The sequence below is a fragment of the Drosophila suzukii genome, chromosome 3 (genome assembly GCF_043229965.1).
Source record: "Drosophila suzukii chromosome 3, CBGP_Dsuzu_IsoJpt1.0, whole genome shotgun sequence".
Lineage (NCBI taxonomy): Eukaryota > Metazoa > Arthropoda > Insecta > Diptera > Drosophilidae > Drosophila > Drosophila suzukii.
In genome coordinates this window covers 14,363,736-14,384,785 of record NC_092082.1, presented here as the reverse complement: position 1 = coordinate 14,384,785, position 21,050 = coordinate 14,363,736, and the positions used below count along the sequence as shown (strand labels likewise).

The 21,050-nt window shown below is 43.9% G+C and overlaps 4 protein-coding genes across 7 annotated transcripts in view; 2 read left to right on the top strand and 2 right to left on the bottom strand.

Moving 5' to 3' along the window:
• The window catches only part of NT1 (Neurotrophin 1), a 128,497-nt gene that overhangs the window by 93,862 nt on the left and 13,585 nt on the right, over nt 1-21,050 (top strand). The window lies entirely within an intron of this gene.
• Nucleotides 2,291-8,269, top strand: LOC118877408 (uncharacterized). 2 transcript variants are annotated; one of them, XM_036816104.3, is made up of 4 exons: nt 2,291-2,440; nt 2,530-2,614; nt 5,936-5,995; nt 6,056-8,269. In XM_036816104.3, the coding sequence occupies exons 2-4, from the start codon at nt 2,603-2,605 to the stop codon at nt 8,003-8,005; spliced, it is 2,022 nt and encodes a 673-aa protein (XP_036671999.3). In that variant the 5' UTR covers nt 2,291-2,440; nt 2,530-2,602; the 3' UTR covers nt 8,006-8,269. The 2 variants fall into 2 exon arrangements, with proteins under 2 accessions (XP_036671999.3, XP_036671998.3); XM_036816103.3 differs by having other exon boundaries at nt 5,933-5,995.
• LOC108020196 (nicotinic acetylcholine receptor beta1) overlaps nt 13,160-21,050 on the bottom strand; it is a 54,084-nt gene continuing 46,193 nt past the window's right edge. Inside the window, exons 6-7 of one of the 2 annotated variants that reach the window (XM_065864784.2) lie at nt 14,885-14,910; nt 13,160-14,814 (exon numbers count right to left, since the gene is read on the bottom strand). In XM_065864784.2, coding sequence (XP_065720856.1) covers nt 13,273-14,814; nt 14,885-14,910 — 1,568 coding nt within the window. In that variant the 3' untranslated portion in view covers nt 13,160-13,272. Of the gene's footprint in view, nt 14,815-14,884; nt 14,918-21,050 lie in introns of both variants that reach the window. The other variant, XM_065864785.2, reaches the window with a different exon arrangement.
• LOC108020189 (uncharacterized) lies at nt 16,429-18,314 on the bottom strand. The gene is made up of 2 exons (XM_036816284.3): nt 18,270-18,314; nt 16,429-18,176 (listed from the first exon to the last, which is right to left on the bottom strand). The coding sequence occupies exons 1-2, from the start codon at nt 18,270-18,272 to the stop codon at nt 16,551-16,553; spliced, it is 1,629 nt and encodes a 542-aa protein (XP_036672179.3). The 5' UTR covers nt 18,273-18,314; the 3' UTR covers nt 16,429-16,550.

Genomic DNA, 21,050 nt, shown 5'->3' with positions numbered 1-21,050 from the left:
GTAGCAGTTCAATTTATACAAGTAGTAAACGTTATGTATTTTAAAAGACACTTTTTTTGAACCTTTAAAATAAATCTAACTTTAATAACATTAGCTCGTGTTTGTGTCATTTACCTTTTGATTTTTATTTATAACCAACCCCATCACCTAAATTAAAGAGTATGACAGACTGCGCCTTCTCGAGTTTTACTTTCATTTGTCATATTTGATTGTTTATTTATTTGTGAATATATTGTATCAGTTCGATTTGTACAAGTGCTAAAGCACCCCGAGGTTTAATGAACTGTTGGCGGATTTGTTTTTGGTGAAAACCATTGAGGCTGAATCACCTGCTGATTATTATTGTTGGTTGTTGGTTTTATGAGCGTTTACCTTACGGTTGTCGGTGGCGAATCATTTGTATGCCATGGGCGAAATTGTCCCAGCGAAATGCATAAAAACTTCAGATGGCATATATTATTTATGGACGGGGCTCCTAGAATTTTAACCATGTTCTAGCCACATCCTAGTTGCAGTAATAATCCCTGTTGATTTATTGTCGGATTTCCAAACTCTAGAGATCTAGAATGTATGCAATCAAAAGATTAGCATTCCTAAGTCGCTTTTGTGGGGATGCTAAATAGTTTCTAGAAGCTTTCAGTTTTAGTGCTAAGCCGCTCTAGGCGAATAGAATTTCCAGTTAGCCACGCAAATAGAACTTCGGCGGAAACTCGACTCATCTGTGGCAGCCGTCGATCATCTCTGATCTAGCTCTCTGGCTTTAATTATCAGCGGGCAATAAACGATTTCAGTTCAAGTTGTTTATGGCATTTCATTATGTTTCATAGTTTTGAAAGTTGAAATACTTGAGTCGAATCAATTGGTTGATGTATGGCTGTACAACGCATCTTGTACGGGTATCTTCCGGTTTTCGTTCGATTTATGATTATTATTAATAATTGAATTTCTACTTGTTCGACGAGCCGTGAACATAGACCAGCATCTTTTTGGGGCTTTGTTTGGCTTACAGGGTTTCGTTTGGGTATTAGAGCTTAATTTAATGGAATCAACAATGGAAACCGTTGTTTGATAGATTGTCTAATTTGTCAGCCAAAAGATTAGTACAAAAATCAACATTAATAAGCCATTAAAGACGGCTCGAACAAGGTTTTGACCCCACTGCTCCTCTCGATCGCAAAAGGGTGCAGTTCCGCTTGATTGATGAAATAAAACCAAAGTTATCCGATCGATTTTCACACTTTTGGCAAGCTCCACTTCTACTTCCACTCCGCTGGCGTTCTTTCAAGCTGACTGCCAACTAAGGTCATTCAACAGCCCAAATAAAAGCAAATCAAAACAGCTTCAAGTTTGGATTTTGGGAGTTCCTTTTGCACTCCGATCGATATAAAATCAATCAAGGTCATCGCATCTCAACTCACTTCAAACGGTAGCAAAACTGCAAGGCGATATGTTTTAAATAGTTCGGCACGCTCGCGAACAGTTTTCGGAAGTCATGAAAAGGTTTTCTTGTTAGGAGTCGTGAACAGAAGTCAGTCTTATTCATGATTAGGCATTTTTAAAATTATAACTATTTATAGAAATGTAAACTCATCTTATAAATTTGTAAGTTAACACTACTCAATTCATATTGAAATTTAAGTTCATTTAAGATGTATCATAATATGTATAATATTTTATTGGAAGTGAACAATGTACATTCACATCTTTTATTTCTGTTTAATAAGTTCATTAAAGTTCTTTGTTTAAAAAGTACATTTTTTTAAAATATTTTTTGTTGCTTATCTGCTTAGAATAATTTTTAAAGGTAACTAACCTTTCACTTTCACTAATTTTTTGAGTTCATTTAAGAACCCTATCCCATCTTTCACGGTTTGGTTCTAAGATTCCTTAATTTACCTTTAATATTTTCTTATGCCAACCTTTTATGTAACTGTAAGTGCTCAAGGTCGTTGAGTTGCTATTTTTGGAGCATAATGATGGCAATTTGAAAGCCAATTTGGGGGGCTTCTTCTGCAGTTCATGGAGCCACGGCCTAGACGAATATTTTGAAGCCAGTGGGAGGAGCTCTGAGATCAATTAGCACCCCGAAGACTGGCTAATTGTGGGCACGAACGAAGATCGAGCTCCATTTCCGATCACCCTACAGGTGGTCTGGTCTGCGGACCCGACCCGCCTCACCTGGAATTAATCGGCGGTACGATATGGCTGCACTGCGCATGCGTGGCGGCAGCCGAGCGATTCGGTCGGCCCTCTTCGGCAGCGGAGTCTTATAAATACGCCGGGCGTCGGCGCAGTTTTTGTTATTTGAACTTCAAATTTGCTCGAGATCGCTTCGTCTCGCGCACTCGGCCGCTAGCGAAACGCGCGCGTTTTCTTAGCGTTTTCTTACAAAAAAAAATTAACAGCCGCCTTTACCGCGGCAATTTTGTGTGCTTTACAAGTGGGTAGCTGTTTGCCATAAACAGAGTGACTTCTATATAGAACTTTTTGGATGTAAATAAGTGGTGCTCGTAAATATATATATTTTAGGTGCTGACGCAAGTTGATCCCCATTCGGTGCTGTTTTCGATTCCATAAACGCGTGTTGCATCACGACTCGAGAATGAAGATGATGGTGAGTGTGCGATGGTGTTGCAGTGCGAAACGAGTGCACCGAAATGTGCGAACAATCAGGCCATAATCGTAACATTGTGGCGTCTTAGAATCCGAATCCCAGAAATATTCACACTTTTTTGAGGTGCAGTTGCACGATGCACGTTGCAGTTTTGCCGATGCAGCTTTTGCAGCCTGAGCCGCAGCTCGGCAGTTGGCCTGCTGGCATCCCATGAGTTGTCTGTCAAACAAAATTGCCCAACGCCAAAGAGTTTCTAAAAAGCGACAGCGACGAAAAACAAACAAACTAACAGAAACAAAAACAGATACTACTCCGCGCTGCGAGTGGAGGAGTCGCATGGTAAATTTGCATAAATGGCGCTACAATTGAGGAAAATCGGTACAAGTACAAATAAAATAACAGAAAACAGCTGGCAGCAGTCATCAGTCAGAGGCAAAGTCGGCGACATACACGGAAAGAATAGGATTATTATCAGGAAGATACTATATATTTGAAATGCCCAGACAATTGCAATTTATCATATTGTCATATTGAGAACATATCCATTAAAAATAATTATAAAAATTTTTCTGATTTGACATTTATCCCTGTTTCGCTTTTTGATAATCCCCATTTCAAATGATCAAATATCATGACATACGGCTTATGTATCTTTTTTGTAAGCAGATCATTTGAGTTCAGCTTACTTTTTTTTGCGGACATGCAGCAAGTCACAACTGGGATAATTGATTATTTGTTTTATAGATTTATTTTTAAATTCAAACTGTGTTCGATTTATTTGTTTCACTTGTACTCCATTAATTTAATTCTCGTTTTTTTCTTAACCCAATCAATCCGACAAGTCCTTGATTTTTATATTATCTATTTAGCTGAGGCTGTTAGTATAGTATAGTATAGTGTATTAAAACCTTTCAAAATTATATTTATATTTTATTTATTTTATTATTCCATACTGCCCCATTACACATTTTACATTTAAAGACGACACTTTTTAATATAATTAAATGATGTGCGATTTGGGAACTCTAAATTTCTCTCTGTGGAGACCTGCGGCAATGGTAACTGCATTGAGTGATTCCGCCGGCTGTAAAACCGAGTCCGCTGCCAATGACTGACTCACTCGAGGGCGACTCCGGAGTTGCGACCGGAAGTGCTCATAACCGACCGCTCCACCCAGAGCTTCGCTGCTCTTCACGCATGCGCGTGTTCTTGGCCATTTCAAGAGCGGCTAAACGGGCCACGAGATTTGGCAATAAACTGTTGTCGGCCGCTTGGGGCTGCTGAATGGGCTTCAGTGAGTCAATGGGTGCCCAGAACCAGTGTTGAGCAACTATAATTAACGCCAAGCGACGAGCGCCAAACTGATTTCCTCCAAGGTCGTCACACTACATATAAATAGATGTGCTGGCTCTGGTTTTTTCTATTTTTATGAGATTTCACACGCCTCAATTGTGACAATTAACGCCCCCCGTTTCGCGCCATTTGTCGCCCAAATTGTCTATGGTTTTGGCTTTTTTCGTATCTTTGTTTGAAACAAGAGCCAAGGAAAATGACTCGACATGATCAGCAGGGCAGATTCAAATTCGGATTCTGTTGAAAAAGTTCCCGGGGCGGGCGCACCTCGAGCGGTAGACCTCACCCACTTTACACACTCTTCAAACCACACAGAGAATTATGCCACTCGAGATGACGTCGCAAGTTCGGACAGGTATTTTGTAATGGGTGCTTTAATTACAAGCTTGTAGATTTGTGTGGTGAAACATTCAATTAAGGTCAGCGGGAAAACGGATGTGTATCAGAGCCATGCTTAACCAAATAACAAGAAGACTCATTTCGGATATCATTACCATCTTGGGCGTATTCTAAATAGATATTAACAAAAAGAATCCGACTACGCCCCAACAATCGCGAGTATTATTCATGTTATGCGACACCTGCGTGCGTCACTGCCATAAAAAAGATTTCAACACGAAACTTAATTGGGTTCTGACTTTAATGGACATACACACATCAACGCGAGTTGTCAACTAATAACGCAACCGAGACCCAAATTATACGCAGCTAGAACTAGTTTCCTGAGGTGGCTGTGAATCTTGCCACAAGTTGTAAGAAGATTGGCAAATCCGCTAGAATTTAAGGCCCGACAGCTGACAAGCAGATCGAGTATCTCACGAGTGGCATTTTCCATAACAATTTATCAAAAAGAGACTCTCTGCCATGTTGAACAAAAAAAAAAAAGAATCATAAATCCATAAATACATAAGAACATTGCGTGGGATGCTTTAAACTATTTCCATTTGATTGAGATGATCTCGCTATTTGGCTTGCCTTTTGTTCCATTTTTTATATAATTTTTGTTTTTTGTTGCTATTGTCTCGATTCAATTAAGGTTTTATTTTAATGACCAGTCTTTAACGACTTTCCTGACTTGAAGCGCACTCGTAGAAGCCGTTTAAGTTTATTTTTAGTTTTATTTTACTCAAAATTTATGTGTTTCAATTTGATAAATGGAATTCCGGGTTCCAAAGATTGTTTTTGCCACGAGATAAAGGTTTCTCTCTCTTAGTCTGTTATCTATGGCTTAATTAGTGCTCGGCAAATTGCTGGCTTTGTATTTACATAAATCCAAGCGAGTGGAGGGATTTCCATCTAATTTGATTTTAGCATCTCCTCGGGTTTATCGAACCGGTCGGCGTGACTTTGCCATCAAACGGTAGGCAGTGTTTTTAGCTTAGCCATGAGGCCATTCACACTTGCCTGGTATTTAGAACACTTCTAGGCGGTCCAGATTGGATTCCAAGCGAATCTCAGTTCGATAAACCGTTCAATGTCAAGTGGCAGATGCGCTGACCTTGACTCTGAGTGTTGCCCGTGGCTGGTGCCAGTTAATAAATATAAACTATTTTTTAATGCAACCACATACGGGTTTCAGGCTCCACCTCTGCCAATAATCAATCAACTCGCGGGCAATTAGCGCACAAAAATGCGTTTAATTTGGCTTTCGACTTGTTAATTATTAATGTGCGTTGCGTAGAGAGCCTTCGATGAACACGACCCAATTGGACTATGCCGAATTCTTTACCAAAATCGATGGTGTCAAGAGCTGACACAGCCATTTGCCAAATTTTCGCGCCTTAATAGTATGCGGAAATTTTCGATGATATGGCGGCACTGAAAATGGCCATAAACGGCTGAGGCCCACGTATATATTGTCAGTCACTTTGACTAAATATAAATATAAATGTCCAAGACTTTGATTTAAGACCATTAAGGTTTTCGACAACCAATTACTAATCACAATCTTTGTTTATTTTTCAGCAGCTTCGTGTGTTTAGCCTGGCTTTGATCGCCCTAAGCCAGAGCTACTTTACTGAGGCCCAGGTAAGATATCGATGATATCTCATTAATCTTGGAGTACTTAGTTAATTGATCTCTCCGCAGGGCTACGACTATCCCCAGCCGAAGGTGCCCTTCAATGATGGGTACTCGTACCCCCAGCCAGCCATTCCCTTCCCACCTCCAGCTCCGAAAAAGGTGGTGAGCAGTGGCTACTCCTACCCACAGCCAGAGATTCCGTTCCCACCACCACTGCCCAAGTACACGCCACCTGTGCAGCAAATTATTCCTCAAGAACCGAAACTGGTTAGTGGATACTCCTATCCCAAGCCAGCCGTTCCGTTCCCACCACCCACGCAGCCACCACAGATCAGGGTCACCTCGCCGCCAGCTACCGAAGGATACGCCTACCCCACACCCTCGATTCCTTTCCCGCAGCCGAAGCAAGGATACGATTACCCCAAGCCCGTTGTTCCGTTCCCACCACCCACTGCACCGCCACAGAAGTACCTGCCCCCAGTGACCACAACTCCTGCTCCACCACCACCGCCACCACCGACGAAGAAGTACCTCCCACCTCCACAAGTCAAGCAGGGATACGATTATCCCAAACCAGCTGTTCTATTCCCACCACCAACGGCTCCGCCACAGAAATACTTGCCACCTGTAACCACCACGGCAGCACCTCCGCCACCACCTACCATCAAGTACCTACCTCCACCACAAGTGAAGCAGGGTTACGATTACCCAAAACCCGCCATTCCGTTCCCAGCACCAACAAACCCACCACAGAAATACCTGCCTCCCGTTGTGCCCACCAGCCCACCTGTGCCAAAATACATTCCCCCACCCACTCCCACCTACATTCCCCCACCACCAAAGAAGCAAGGATACGACTATCCCAAGCCCGCCATTCCATTCCCACCACCCACTGCGCCACCACAAAAGTACCTGCCTCCCGTAACCACAACACAAGCGCCACCACCTCCACCACCACCCAAGTATCTGCCACCACCTCAGGTGAAGCAGGGATACGACTACCCCAAGCCAGCCATTTCATTCCCACCACCAACGGCTCCACCACAGAAATACTTGCCACCTGTAACCACCACGAAAGCACCTCCACCACCACCACCACCTACCGTAAAGTACCTACCTCCACCACAAGTGAAGCAGGGTTACGATTACCCAAAGCCCGCCATTCCATTCCCACCACCAACGAACCCACCACAGAAATACTTGCCACCTGTTGTACCCACAACTCCACCACAGCCCAAGTACTTGCCACCCCCAAAGCCAACTAACCCACCACAGCCAAAATACTTGCCACCTCCACAGCCAAAACTGGGTTACGATTACCCAAAACCCGCCATTCCATTCCCACCACCAACGAACCCACCACAGAAATACTTGCCACCTGTTGTACCCACAACTCCACCACAGCCCAAGTACTTGCCACCCGTGAAGCCCACAAACCCACCGCAGCCCAAGTACCTGCCACCCCCTCAACCCAAATCGGGATATGATTACCCCAAGCCCGCCATTCCATTCCCACCACCAACTAATCCACCACAGAAATACCTGCCACCAGTGATCCCAACTTCACCGCCAGTGCCAAAATACCTGCCTCCCACAAACCCACCTACGCCCAAGTACTTGCCACCTGTGCAGGTGAAGCAGGGTTACGACTATCCCAAGCCCACCATCCCATTCCCACCACCCACCGCTCCACCACAGAAGTATTTGCCGCCTGTAACCACCACTCAAGCACCTCCACCACCACCACCTCCCACATCCAAGTACCTACCTCCACCACAGGTGAAGAAGGGCTACGACTATCCCAAGCCCGCCGTTCCCTTCCCACCACCCACGAATCCCCCGCAGAAGTACCTGCCCCCCGTTGTGCCCACCAGTCCACCCACCCCCAAGTACCTGCCACCCCCTCAGGTGAAACAGGGATACGACTACCCCAAGCCAGTCATTCCATTCCCCCCACCCGCCCCCAAAACCGAGGGCTATTCCTATCCGAAGCCGGCGATCGCATTCGACTTCTAAAATATCATCCATCGATCGGCCACTCATCACTGGTTAAATGACACAATTGCCTCTGTGTGCGCATAGTGATCCTTAGGAACGTACGAAATTGAATAATTGTAATTAACTGTAATATTTAATTTAATACTTATCTTTAATGATGTACCGGGTATCTTGCCTGCGGACTCTCGAATCGAACTTAGTCATTAAAATATGTTTATTAAATTTATGTTTTAACGATTACGCAATGCTGCCGAATTAAAGACGATAATGTGAATGTTAAAATGGATTATTTCACTGGTCAAACGGAAAGTATATTTCATAGTTAACGAACGCATAACAAAATATCAAAAGAGTTTACCTGGTTTTCAATAATTTGCATTTAAGAGGGAAAGGTATTATATTGAAGTAAATCGTACTTTAATGGGGGTTACATGCTAAGGGAATGTCATAAAGCAACAGTTTAAGGGCGTACAATTCAATATTAATTAACTGACATATCAAATTATGATCGGTGGAATACAGAGGACATTCCTATAGGCGGTTAAATAATTCCTTCGCTCTTGAAACCCATCTAAATTACCGAAATAATGTAGTTAATTTATGACAACAATTGGTTTGTAGTTTGAAATATTCCATTTCCATGCGATCCTAAATAAAATGGACCACATTCGGTTACACTCACATACTTTTAGACTAAACAGCTTATATAAATCACGCCATCTAGAAAGTATGGTACACTTGGACCCCACTAAGTATGCCACAAATTATGTTGTAAACTTGGAACTTAAACCAAAACTAATTTGGTCTTAAGCTGCTGACTTTAAATTCAATTATAAATTCATAGAGGTATCAAACTTCGAAATCGGAGACCAATAACTCAAGTTATGAAATCTGGAAGTGCAGTTTTCGGTTCCCATTCTGAAATCCATTGGAAATATGGAATAATCAAACATGAAAATGGGTTAATATTTTGACCCTCTTTAAAAAGATAACTTTAAATGTACAATATTTGGGAATTCAACCACAAACTCATAGAAGTATCACACGTCAAGATCGGACTCCAATAAATAAAGTTATGGAATCTGGAAGTGCAGTTTTGGGTCCCCATTCGGATCGCCATTGGAATTGCGAAAAAATCGAACAAGAAAATGGGTTGAAATGTTGACCCTCGTCAAAATGACAACTTTAAACGTAGAATATCAGAGAATTCAACAACAAACTTATGGAGGTATCACACGTCAAAATCGGACTTAAGTTATGGAATTTAGAAGTGCAGTTTTGAGTCCCCATTCGGAACGCCATTGTAATTACGAAAAAATCGAACATGAAAATGGGTTGAAATTTTGACCCTCGTTAAAAAGAAAACTTTTAATGTAGATTATTAAAAAATTCAACCACAAGTTCATAGAGGTATCACACATCAAAATCGGACTCCAATAACTTAAGTTATGGAATATAGAAGTGCAGTTTTGGGTCCCCATTCGGATCGCCATTGGAATTGCGAAAAAATCGAACAAGAAAATGGGTTGAAATGTTGACCCTCGTCAAAATGACAACTTTTAATGTAGATTATTAAAAAATTCAACCACAAGTTCATAGAGGTATCACACATCAAAATCGGACTCCAATAATTTAAGTTATGGAATATAGAAGTGCAGTTTTGGGTCCCCATTCGGAACGCCATTGGAATTACGAAAAAATTGAACATGAAAATGGGTTGAAATTTTGACCCTCGTTAAAAAGAAAACTTTAAATGTAGAATATTAAGGAATTCAACTACAAACTCATAGAGGTATCACACGTCAAAATCGGACTCCAATAAATAAAGTTATGAACTCTGGGAGCGTAGTTTTGGGTCCCCGTTCGGAACGCCATTGGAATTACGAAAAAATGGAACATGAAAATTGGTTGAAATTTTGACCCTCTTTAAAAAGAAAACTTTTATTGTAGAATATTAGGAAATTCAACCACAAGTTCATAGAGGTATCACACGTCAAGATCGGACGCCAATAACTTAAGTTATGGAATTTAGAAGTGCAGTTTTGGGTCCCCATTCGGAACGCCATCGGAATTACGAAAAAATCGAACATGAAAATGGGTTGAAATTTTGACCCTCGTTAAAAAGGACACTCTTAATGTAGAATATTAAGGAATTCAACTACAAACTCATAGAGGTATCACACGTAAAGATCGGACTCCAATAAACAAAGTTATGGAATGTGGAAGTGCAGTTTTGGGTCCCCGTTCGGAACGCCATTGGAATTACGAAAAAATCGAACATGAAAATGGGTTGAAGTTTTGACCCTCGTTAAAAATAAAACTTTTAATGTAGAATATTAAGGAATTCAGCCACAAACTCATAGAGGTATCACACGTCAAGATCGGACTCCAAGAAATAAAGTTATGGACTCTGGGAGCGTAGTTTTGGGTCCCCGTTCGGAACGCCATTGGAATTACGAAAAAATGGAACATGAAAATGGGTTGAAATTTTGACCCTCTTTAAAAAGAAAACTTTTAATGTAGATTTTTAAAAAATTCAACCACAAGTTCATAGAGGTATCACACGTCAAAATCGGACTCCAATAACTTAAGTTATGGAATTTTGAAGTGCAGTTTTGGGTTCCCATTCGGAACGCCATTGGAATTACGAAAAAATCGAACATGAAAATGGGTTGAAATTTTGACCCTCGTTAAAAGGAAAACTTTAAATGTAGAATATTAAGGAACTCAACCACAAACTCATAGAGGTATCAAACGTCAAGATCGGACTCCAATAAATAAAGTTATGGAATGTGGAAGTGCAGTTTTGGGTTCCCATTCTGAAATCCATAGGAAATATGGAATAATCAAACATGAAAATGGGTTAATATTTTGACCCTCTTTAAAAAGATAACTTTTAATGTAGAATATTTGGGAATTCAACCACAAACTCATAAAAGTATCACACGTCAAGATCGGACTCCAATAAATAAAGTTATGGAATCTGGAAGAGTAGTTTTGGGTCCCCATTCGGATCGCCATCGGAATTGCGAAAAAATCGAACATGAAAATGGGTTGAAATGTTGACCCTCGTCAAAATGAAAACTTTAAACGTAGAATATCAGAGAATTCAACAACAAACTTACAGAGGTATCACACGTCAAAATCGGACTCCAATAACTTAAGTTATGGAATTTTGAAGTGCAGTTTTGGGTTCCCATTCGGAACGCCATTGGAATTACGAAAAAATCGAACAGGAAAATGGGTTGAAATTTTGACCCTCGTTAAAAAGAAAATTTTAAATGTAGAATATTAAGGAATTCAACTACAAACTCATAGAGGTATCACACGTCAAAATCGGACTCCAATAAATAAAGTTATGAACTCTGGGAGCGTAGTTTTGGGTCCCCATTCGGATCGCCATCGGAATTGCGAAAAAATCGAACATGAAAATGGGTTGAAATGTTGACCCTCGTCAAAATGAAAACTTTAAACGTAGAATATCAGAGAATTCAACAACAAACTTACAGAGGTATCACACGTCAAAATCGGACTCCAATAACTTAAGTTATGGAATTTAGAAGTGCAGTTTTGGGTCCCCATTCGGAACGCCATTGGAATTACGAAAAAATCGAACATGAAAATGGGTTAATATTTTGACCCTCTTTAAAAAGATAACTTTTAATGTAGAATATTTGGGAATTCAACCACAAACTCATAGAAGTATCACACGTCAAGATCGGACTCCAATAAATAAAGTTATGGAATCTGGAAGTGTAGTTTTGGGTCCCCATTCGGATCGCCATCGGAATTGCGAAAAAATCGAACATGAAAATGGGTTGAAATGTTGACCCTCGTCAAAATGAAAACTTTAAACGTAGAATATCAGAGAATTCAACAACAAACTTACAGAGGTATCACACGTCAAAATCGGACTCCAATAACTTAAGTTATGGAATTTAGAAGTGCAGTTTTGGGTCCCCATTCGGAACGCCATTGGAATTACGAAAAAATCGAACATGAAAATGGGTTAATATTTTGACCCTCTTTAAAAAGATAACTTTTATTGTAGAATATTTGGGAATTCAACCACAAACTCATAGAGGTATCACACGTCAAGATCGGACTCCAATAACTTAAGTTATGGAATTCAGAAGTGCAGTTTTAGGTCCCCATTCGGAACGCCATTGGAATTACGAAAAAATCGAACATGAAAATGGGTTGAAATTTTGACCCTCGTTAAAAAGGAAACTTTAAATGTAGAATATTAAGGAACTCAACCACAAACTCATAGAGGTATCACACGTCAAGATCGGACTCCAATAAATAAAGTTATGGAATGTGGAAGTGCAGTTTTGGGTCCCCGTTCAGAACGCCATTGGAATTACGAAAAAATCGAACATGAAAATGGGTTGAAATTTTGACCCTCTTTAAAAAGAAAACTTTTAATGTAGATTTTTAAAAAATTCAACCACAAGTTCATAGAGGTATCACACGTCAAAATCGGACTCCAATAACTTAAGTTATGGAATTTAGAAGTGCAGTTTTGGGTTCCCATTCGGAACGCCATTGGAATTACGAAAAAATCGAACATGAAAATGGGTTGAAATTTTGACCCTCGTTAAAAATAAAACTTTTAATGTAGAATATTAAGGAATTCAACCACAAAACGGGATCCAACCAGTCAAGTTATGGAATCTAGAAGAGCCCCCATTCTGAAAGCCATTGGAATTAAGAAAAATTCAAACATGATAATTTGACCCCCGTTTTAGAGAAAATAATAGAATTATTGAAAATAATCAATAACAATGTAGGATATTTAAAGTTTTGCGCCTAATTGATGTGGGGACTCCAAGCAACAGATCATAATGATCCCGCCAGCCGAAAAGTATACTAAAATCAAAGACGAAAAAGTAAGCGTTGACTTTGAACTTGAAGCTTGAGACGACAATGCACTTGTCGAACGAAAAATTAATTTCGGATCATTAAACGAGTTTCCGCATCTTGGGCTGAACTAGTTTTTTCAGTGAATTGTCTCCGCTTGACGACAGCTGCTCATTATTGCTTAATAATCGCCAGCCTTAATGGCCTAAGCATTTCATATTAGTATGCAATATGATTGTTAAACAAATAAAAGTGGTGCTACCAGCGTCCGTGTTTCCTGTTCTGGGAATATTAATAAGGCAATAGGAGTATTTTTCAATATTTTTATTATTTATGACTTTCTTAATTTCGTTCCCCAAGTAGAAACCCAGAGTGAAATAACAGGATTTCACTGGGTTATTGTTGGGGTATCGTTTGAGCCTCTAGTAACGGTGACGGCGGAGGACCACGCGACGCTGGGTCTTGTAGCGGTATCCATCGTTGGAGGAGTAAGAGTGGGCGGGCTCAGAGGCGGCGGTCTCGTAGCTCTCAGCGGGGGCGGAGTAGGAAGCAGCGGGGGCGGCGTAGGAAGCAGCTGGGGCGGAAGCAGCACCGGAGTAGTACTCGGGGGCGGAGTAGCTCTGGGCGGGAGCGGAGTAGCTCTGGGCGGGGGCCGAGTAGGAGACGGCAGGAGCAGAGGCAGCAGCGGTGTAGGTGGCAGCGGGAGCGGAGTAGCTCTGGGCAGGAGCGGCATAGGACACAGCTGGAGCGGAGGCAGCAGCGGAGTAGGAGACAGCTGGAGCGGAGTAGCTCTGGGCGGGGGCGGAGTACACTGGAGCAGGGGCAGAGGCTGCTGGGGGCAGGTAGTCGTTGGAGGGCAGGTGGCTCACATCACGACGGTGGCGACGGAGCACACGGCGCTTCTGGGTCTTGTAGCGGTATCCATCGTTGGCCGAGAAGGAGTGGGCAGGAGCGGAGGCGGCAGTCTCGTAGCTCTCAGCGGGGGCGGAGTAGGAGGCAGCTGGAGCAGAAGCAGCAACGGAGTAGCTGGCAGCTGGGGCAGAGTAGCTCTGGGCAGGAGCCGAGTAGGAGACGGCAGGAGCAGAGGCAGCAGCGGTATAGGTGGGAGCAGGAGCGGAGTAGACTGGAGCCGGGGCAGAGGCTGCTGGGGGCAGGTACTCACTGGTTGGGGCAGAGGCAGCTCCCTGGAAGGGGGGCAGGTAGTCGTTGGAGGGCAGGTGGCTCACATCACGACGGTGACGGCGGAGGACCACGCGACGATGGGTCTTGTAGCGGTATCCATCGTTGGCCGAGAAGGTGTGGGCGGGCTCGGAGGCGGCGGTCTCGTAGCTCTCACCGGAGTAAGAGGCAGCGGGAGCAGCGTAGGACACAGCTGGGGCCGAGGCAGCAGCGGAGTAGGTGGCAGCTGGGGCAGAGTAGGAGGCAGCTGGGGCAGCGTAGGACACAGCTGGAGCCGAGGCAGCAGCGGTGTATGTGGCAGCTGGGGCGGAGTAGGAGGCAGCTGGGGCAGCGTAGGACACAGCTGGGGCAGAAGCGGCAGCGGTGTAGGTGGCAGCGGGAGCGGAGTAGCTCTGGGCAGGAGCGGCGTAAGACACAGCTGGAGCGGAGGCTTCAGCGGCGTAGGAGGCAGCAGGAGCCGAGTAGCTCTGGGCAGGAGCAGCGTAGGACACAGCCGGAGCGGAGGCGGCGGCGGTGTAGGTGGCAGCTGGGGCAGAGTAGGAGGCAGCTGGGGCAGCATAGGACACCGCTGGAGCAGAAGCAGCGGCGGAGTAGCTGGACTCAACTGGGGCGGAGTAGGAGGCAACTGGAGCCGAGGCCTCTACGCTGTAGCTGGCAGCTGGAGCGGAGTAGGAGGCCACCGGGGCGGAGGCTGCTCCATGGCGGGGGGGCAGGTACTGGCTCGATGGCAGATGGCTGACATCGGCGGCCACGGCGGCAATGAAGGCGCAGAACAAGAAGAATTTCTGCAATAGGAGAAAAACGACACTCATTAGCTGATTATCCTGGTGGTGGAGCCCTATTCCTGGCTAGTACCATTTTGCTGGGTGCTCGGCTGTCCAGTTTGAGGGTACAAGTGGAAGTGATGCCTTCAACCATGTTCTGCCGCTTATTTATATGATTCTAATCACCGGCCTGCGGCAGGAAATTTGCATTTGGCTATTTAATTTATGAATTTGTATTTAGTGACACCGCCAAAAAACATATCCATTATAGTTTTGCAATCAGGTTTGCAACGGGTTTTGCGCTCTGCTCAACTCCAGCACACGATCATGATCCTATGTTTGGGGAGTTCCCCCTTTACCCCGGCCAAGCGATCAAACGGCCACTTAATATTTTAAATATATTTCGCCAATACTTAGTGGCCAAGATCAGGTTCCATTGCCCCCCATCCGCACTCTCCAATTTCTCCCAGGCCAACGCGTGCCAATTCTGATCCACTCCGGCTCAATTTGCCTAATTATCGAAAATTATATTGTGGCTTAATCAACTGGTCGTAATCGGGTTCTATGACTCCGGGTAATAAAAGCAGATGTTCGATTGCGGGGCGGAGAAAAGGCCAAAAACAGTTGGCAAAAAAGCGAAATGGCTGCCGAAAAAGCAATCAAATTGCGGAAATAAATCACGATCTCAATGCCGAAACAATAGATCTGACTGTCGAAGCCGATTGTGTGTCAAAGCCTGAATGGAAACCTGTACAAAAGGAAGCGACAGATCTTATCTAAGGAAATCAAATAAATAAAGCAAAATTATAAATCCGATTTATTAAATTACTATTGGTTAATAAATACAAGAACCTTTTCAACTATTGTCAGTTTGAATACTTAAAAACTGAAGTTAACGTTCTTCAATACTTTCACTTTCACTTTAAGAGCATCTAAGTATTCATATGCTTCAATATTCATTAAAATCCTCAAGATTATTCATACAAATTAATATACCCTGACTATTGTAGGTACGTAGTCGAAAAGTCTGAAGCAGGCTTCAACTTTTTGAAGACGAGTTTGCGGAAGCTAGGCAAAAATAGAATCAAAATTAATTCGATTATGTGTCAAGTATGCATTGTTTGCCTAAGCCCACGTTCTTATTATTATAATTAGATCATGGAATAATTGATCTCTTTAAACACGAACACTTTTAGGGTTCTCCAAATATAGAAACAAAGAGAAGAAGCAAGCGTTGACCAGCTGATACTCATAGGCCCTTCGCAGTTAAGACGTGTTCATACTAAATTCGGCCGTATTTATGATATATAGTTTCCATATAAAATAACGGACAGTAATGTTTAGATAAGCTGGGCAGTTGATGCTGGTCAACAAATATTTCAAAGTTTCACTGCGTTTTAAACTTCTGAATAAAATTAGAATATCTGCAGAAGAGTATATAAACACAGTAAGGGAATGCCGAGTACAAAAACACATAATTTTTTTATTTTCTTATGGCCTATATCGCAAAGGGAATGAGTTTCCATCACATTTCCTGGTAAAGTCTTCAGATTTTTAAGAAATGTTCTATAATATCTATAAAATTCTATGTGCTTGGAAACCTTAACCATTATCACGCAATCAAAACATCTTGAATTTATGGATTCGTTATCGTATTATTGTATTTGTTTGAATGAACAGGAGGTATTCTAATAGTAGGGTCTGCACTCCAAAATGAGCGCAATTCGATTACCTAGTGAAGCCGTTATCGCATCTATTTAGTGGCGGCGGATCACAACGCGCTTGTGGGTCTTGTAGCGGTAGCCATCGTCAGCCAGGACATGGGCGGGAGCCACCTCGACGGTGTTCTCCACGGGGGCCAAGTACTCGTTGGATGGAGCAACAGCCTCCTGGACGGGGGGCAGGTACTCGTTGGACAGCTCGTTCACATCACGACGGTGGCGACGGACAACCACGCGACGGTGGGTCTTGTAACGGTAGCCATCATCGGCCAAGACGGTCTCGGGAGCCTCGACGGGAGCCAGGTACTCGTTGGAAGGAGCAACGGGATCCTGGACGGGGGGCAGGTACTCGTTGGACAGCTCGTTGACGTCACGACGGTGACGGCGGAGCACCACACGCTTGTGGGTCTTGTAACGGTAGCCATCATCAGCCAGGATGGTCTCGGGGGCAGCCTCCACGGGAGCCAAGTACTCGTTGGAAGGAGCAGCAACTGGGGGCAGGTACTCGTTGGAGGGCAGCTCGTTCACATCACGACGGTGGCGACGGTAGACCACGCGACGGTGGGTCTTGTAACGGTAGCCATCATCGGCCAGCTCATGGGCGGGCTCGGCCTCAATCTCGACGGGAGCGGGGGCAGCCAGCTGGACGGGGGCGGCGATCTGGACGGGAGCGGGAGCTGGGGCAGCAACCTGGACGGGGGCAGACACTGGGGGCAGGTACTCGTTGGAGGGAGCGGCAGCCTGGACAGGGGGCAAGTACTCGTTGGAGGGCAGGTGGCTCACATCACGACGGTGACGGCGGAGAACCACGCGCTTGTTGGTCTTGTAACGGTAGCCATCATCGGCCAAGATGGTCTCGGGGGCAGCCTCAACGGGAGCCAAGTACTCGTTGGAAGGAGCAGCAACTGGGGGCAGGTACTCGTTGGAGGGCAGCTCGTTCACATCACGACGGTGACGACGGAGCACCACACGACGGTGGGTCTTGTAACGGTAGCCATCATCAGCGAGAACGGTCTCGGGAGCAGCCTCAACCGCCACTGGGGGCAGGTACTCGTTGGAAGGAGCGGCAGCCTGGACAGGGGGCAGGTACTCGTTGGACAGCTCGTTCACATCACGACGGTGACGGCGGACAACCACACGCTTGTTGGTCTTGTAACGGTAGCCATCGTCGGCCAAGACGGTCTCGGGAGCCTCGACGGGAGCCAGGTACTCGTTGGAAGGAGCAACGGCCTCCTGGACGGGGGGCAGGTACTCGTTGGACAGCTCGTTCACATCACGACGGTGACGGCGGACAACCACGCGCTTGTTGGTCTTGTAACGGTAGCCATCATCGGTCAAGATGGTCTCGGGAGCAGCCTCAACGGGAGCCAAGTACTCGTTGGATGGAGCAACTGGGGGCAGGTACTCGTTGGACAGCTCGTTCACATCACGACGGTGGCGACGGAGCACCACGCGACGGTGGGTCTTGTAGCGGTAGCCATCATCGGCCAGCTCATGGGCGGGGGCAGCCTCCACCTCCTGGACGACGGGGGGCAGGTACTCGTTGCTGGGGCTGGCGATGATCTGCTGCTCCTGGACGGGGGGCAGGTACTCGTTGGAGGGCAGGTGGCTGACATCGGCAGCCACAGCTGCGATCACGGCGAAGGCGACCAGGAAGAGTTTCTGCAAAAAGCAGAGGGAAAGATTGTTAGTGGGCTTAGTCCTTCAGTGGCGACCGGATCTTTATGACGTTTGTGTTTCAAATCGTATTCGTACCATTTTGTCCGTTGAGTTGCTTGTTCACAGCAGTAAAACCGAAACTCTAATGAGGAATACGCAGAACCTTTGGGTATTTATACAGATTCTCCGCTCTTCGCTGGCCATTACAGAGCTGGCTTTTTCGGCCCTCTGCCCACAGAAAAGACGTCGCTGCCGACGCCGGCGTCTGTAAATTCGCACGATTTTGGATTTGCCTTCGCAAAGCTGCGGGTTCTAAGCCTCTCTTTTGCGGCTCAAACGCAGCTTGGCCAACACGATCACAAGCTCGAGAGCAGTTGATGGCAAAAAAAGTTTAATGGCCAAAATCGTTCGCACGGATTCTCTTAATTGTTTTATTTAATCATATGCAAAAGATTTGATGGACATCAACGTTTTGGACAAGTCGAGCGGGCCCACACACACAACGACAAATCCGTGTTAACTTGGCTCTCTCATATTGTTTACACCTCTTTGTGTCTGCTTTGCCTACCTTGTTTCATTCAAGCCGCCTCGGAATTGCGCTCGATTTAAATTCAAATGATGAGTTATATGTTTCAATCAAGTTCGTGCACTTCAATGGATCCGAGACCCCAGCTGAAAGTCTATTATTTTGACCGCAGCCTCTTCTCTTTGTGGCGATGTCGTTCGCCGTTCATTAATCAACAAATAGGAACTCACCAAGCGAATCATTCAATTTTTTGGATATGATATAATTATGCATGATGCCTACGAATTCCTCGAGTTTGTAAACATAATGCCGGATATTGGATTGAGAGCTCTTGAGAATAGCCTTTAGTGGCTATGGAGAATTATTTATTTCATGCGCATGCAAGCATCTCTTAAATTTGATTTAATTTATATATAATAAATATATAATATTTAACTTTACTCCATTTAACTGTACTCTATCTATCTTATAAATATATTCGTCGATTTCATCGTCGACAACCCACAACTCACTAATCCTAAGTTAAACACTTTTCTATATCCCCCAGATTTGACATTTGATTTGCAACTGATTTTTAAGACACTCCTGATTAAAACCTCTCACCAAAGAGTATTATTTCAAAACATGCACATGCATCAGTTGTTAAAATAAATCAAGTAAAGTTGTTTGCACCTCTGTTTATTTATTTCAGCTTATTTATGAGTATATTTAATTTGAAACCCACGCTTCAGATGATAAAAGGGGATCAAATCACAATTATTTATGGGTTTTAAAGAGGAAGGCAGGCCATCAATTCAAGCTAATCAATTTGTAGACTGCAGCAGCTACTCTTCAGCCATGATTAATGATAAATTCGTAGGGGGGAGTACATGGTCTTATAGCCATATTATAGAGTATTTGCAACATCGAAGCCGAAATGCTCAATAAGCATGAAGCAAGGCTCGTTAGAGGTGCTAGGAACTAATCGGTTCCGTAAAACTGAAGGATAAACGATGACTAACCGCTGATGTTGATCGATTCTTCGAAATATCGCAAAAAACTTGGACTGAGGATGGGTCAAAGTAGATCTGCGTAAGTCATGGCCATCTATCTATAGGGCAGACCGATGTCCGAGAGGTATTGATGGGATGGCGGGATGATGGTGATGGATGGTTGTCACGCGCCACCAATCGGCACCTCTTGGCTCTTGGAAGACTCCAAAGCCGAAGTCTTTATAGCACCAGTTTGGCTAATTAACGAGGCGGTCATAAAGAAGTTGCTTAGTATCAAATAGCAACTATATAATTTTTCCCATTTCCAAATGCATTAAAATTTAAAGCCTTAGAATACTAGTTTTCTGTTTTCTATTGTTTGCCTGAGATAATTCATTTCATTTCCTGTGTTGTGCGTGTGCAGCACTAAAAAAGAGTCACAAACTGCGAGTATTAACGAGCTGAATTTATGGCTTTGCCAATTTACATTTTAATCACTCGCAGAATGGCCTGTTCTAGCATCTTCTATTCCTACTTCTATATCTATTCTATGGTCCAGTTGTCCATAAATGTTCTGCACGCATGCTGCTAGTCAATAGATCACGATAAGCCGGCCAACGCATCAGCCTCATCTGCTTGGTATGATTATCCATCAGTAGTAGTTCGGTGAGCCGGTCCAAACACTTAAAAGTTCCATTTCGGAATCGGTGTTTATGCCAAAAACTAGCAAAATATGCAAATTAGTGAATGGCAGCCCATATACATTCGCCCCATAGAATGGGACAAAACCCCCGTCACAATGGCCACAGACAACACTTAAAATTGTCAACTCGGCTTAATAAGTAAGCGTGGGCCCCGAATTAGCGTAACCCACAAATATAAACTAGGAGAGTGGATCGGCGAAAGGAGACGACTGATTGTGTTATCGGATAATGGTTAATGGATGGTCCCCCTCGATCAGACTCCCCAAATGGAGTTGCCGAAACGCATGATATTCCAGATTCGGTCTGCCTTCGACTTTGCCTTTGCATAATCCCACAGGCCGCGTCGCTCTGTCTAACAAAAACCATTTCGATTTGCCTTAATTTATGCAAATTCTATTCTAATTAATATTATGGCCATTCGATTTTTGCCATATCTGTGAGCTTAACAGGCGGCGACTTCTTTCTCGTGGCTGCTGCCTTTCCTTTGTCTTAGTCTTTGTCTTTTGGCCGGAATAGTCACACGCGCTAGTTAATTTAGTTTTTAAGATACTCTAACTGGGGAGGATTTCCTTGGCCACTACGGTGAATAGTTGAATCCCATGAAATGACATTTTTTAAATCCATTTCAAAACGTATCTTCTAGATTTTTCGGTAGCACTAACATATTCTGGGTACT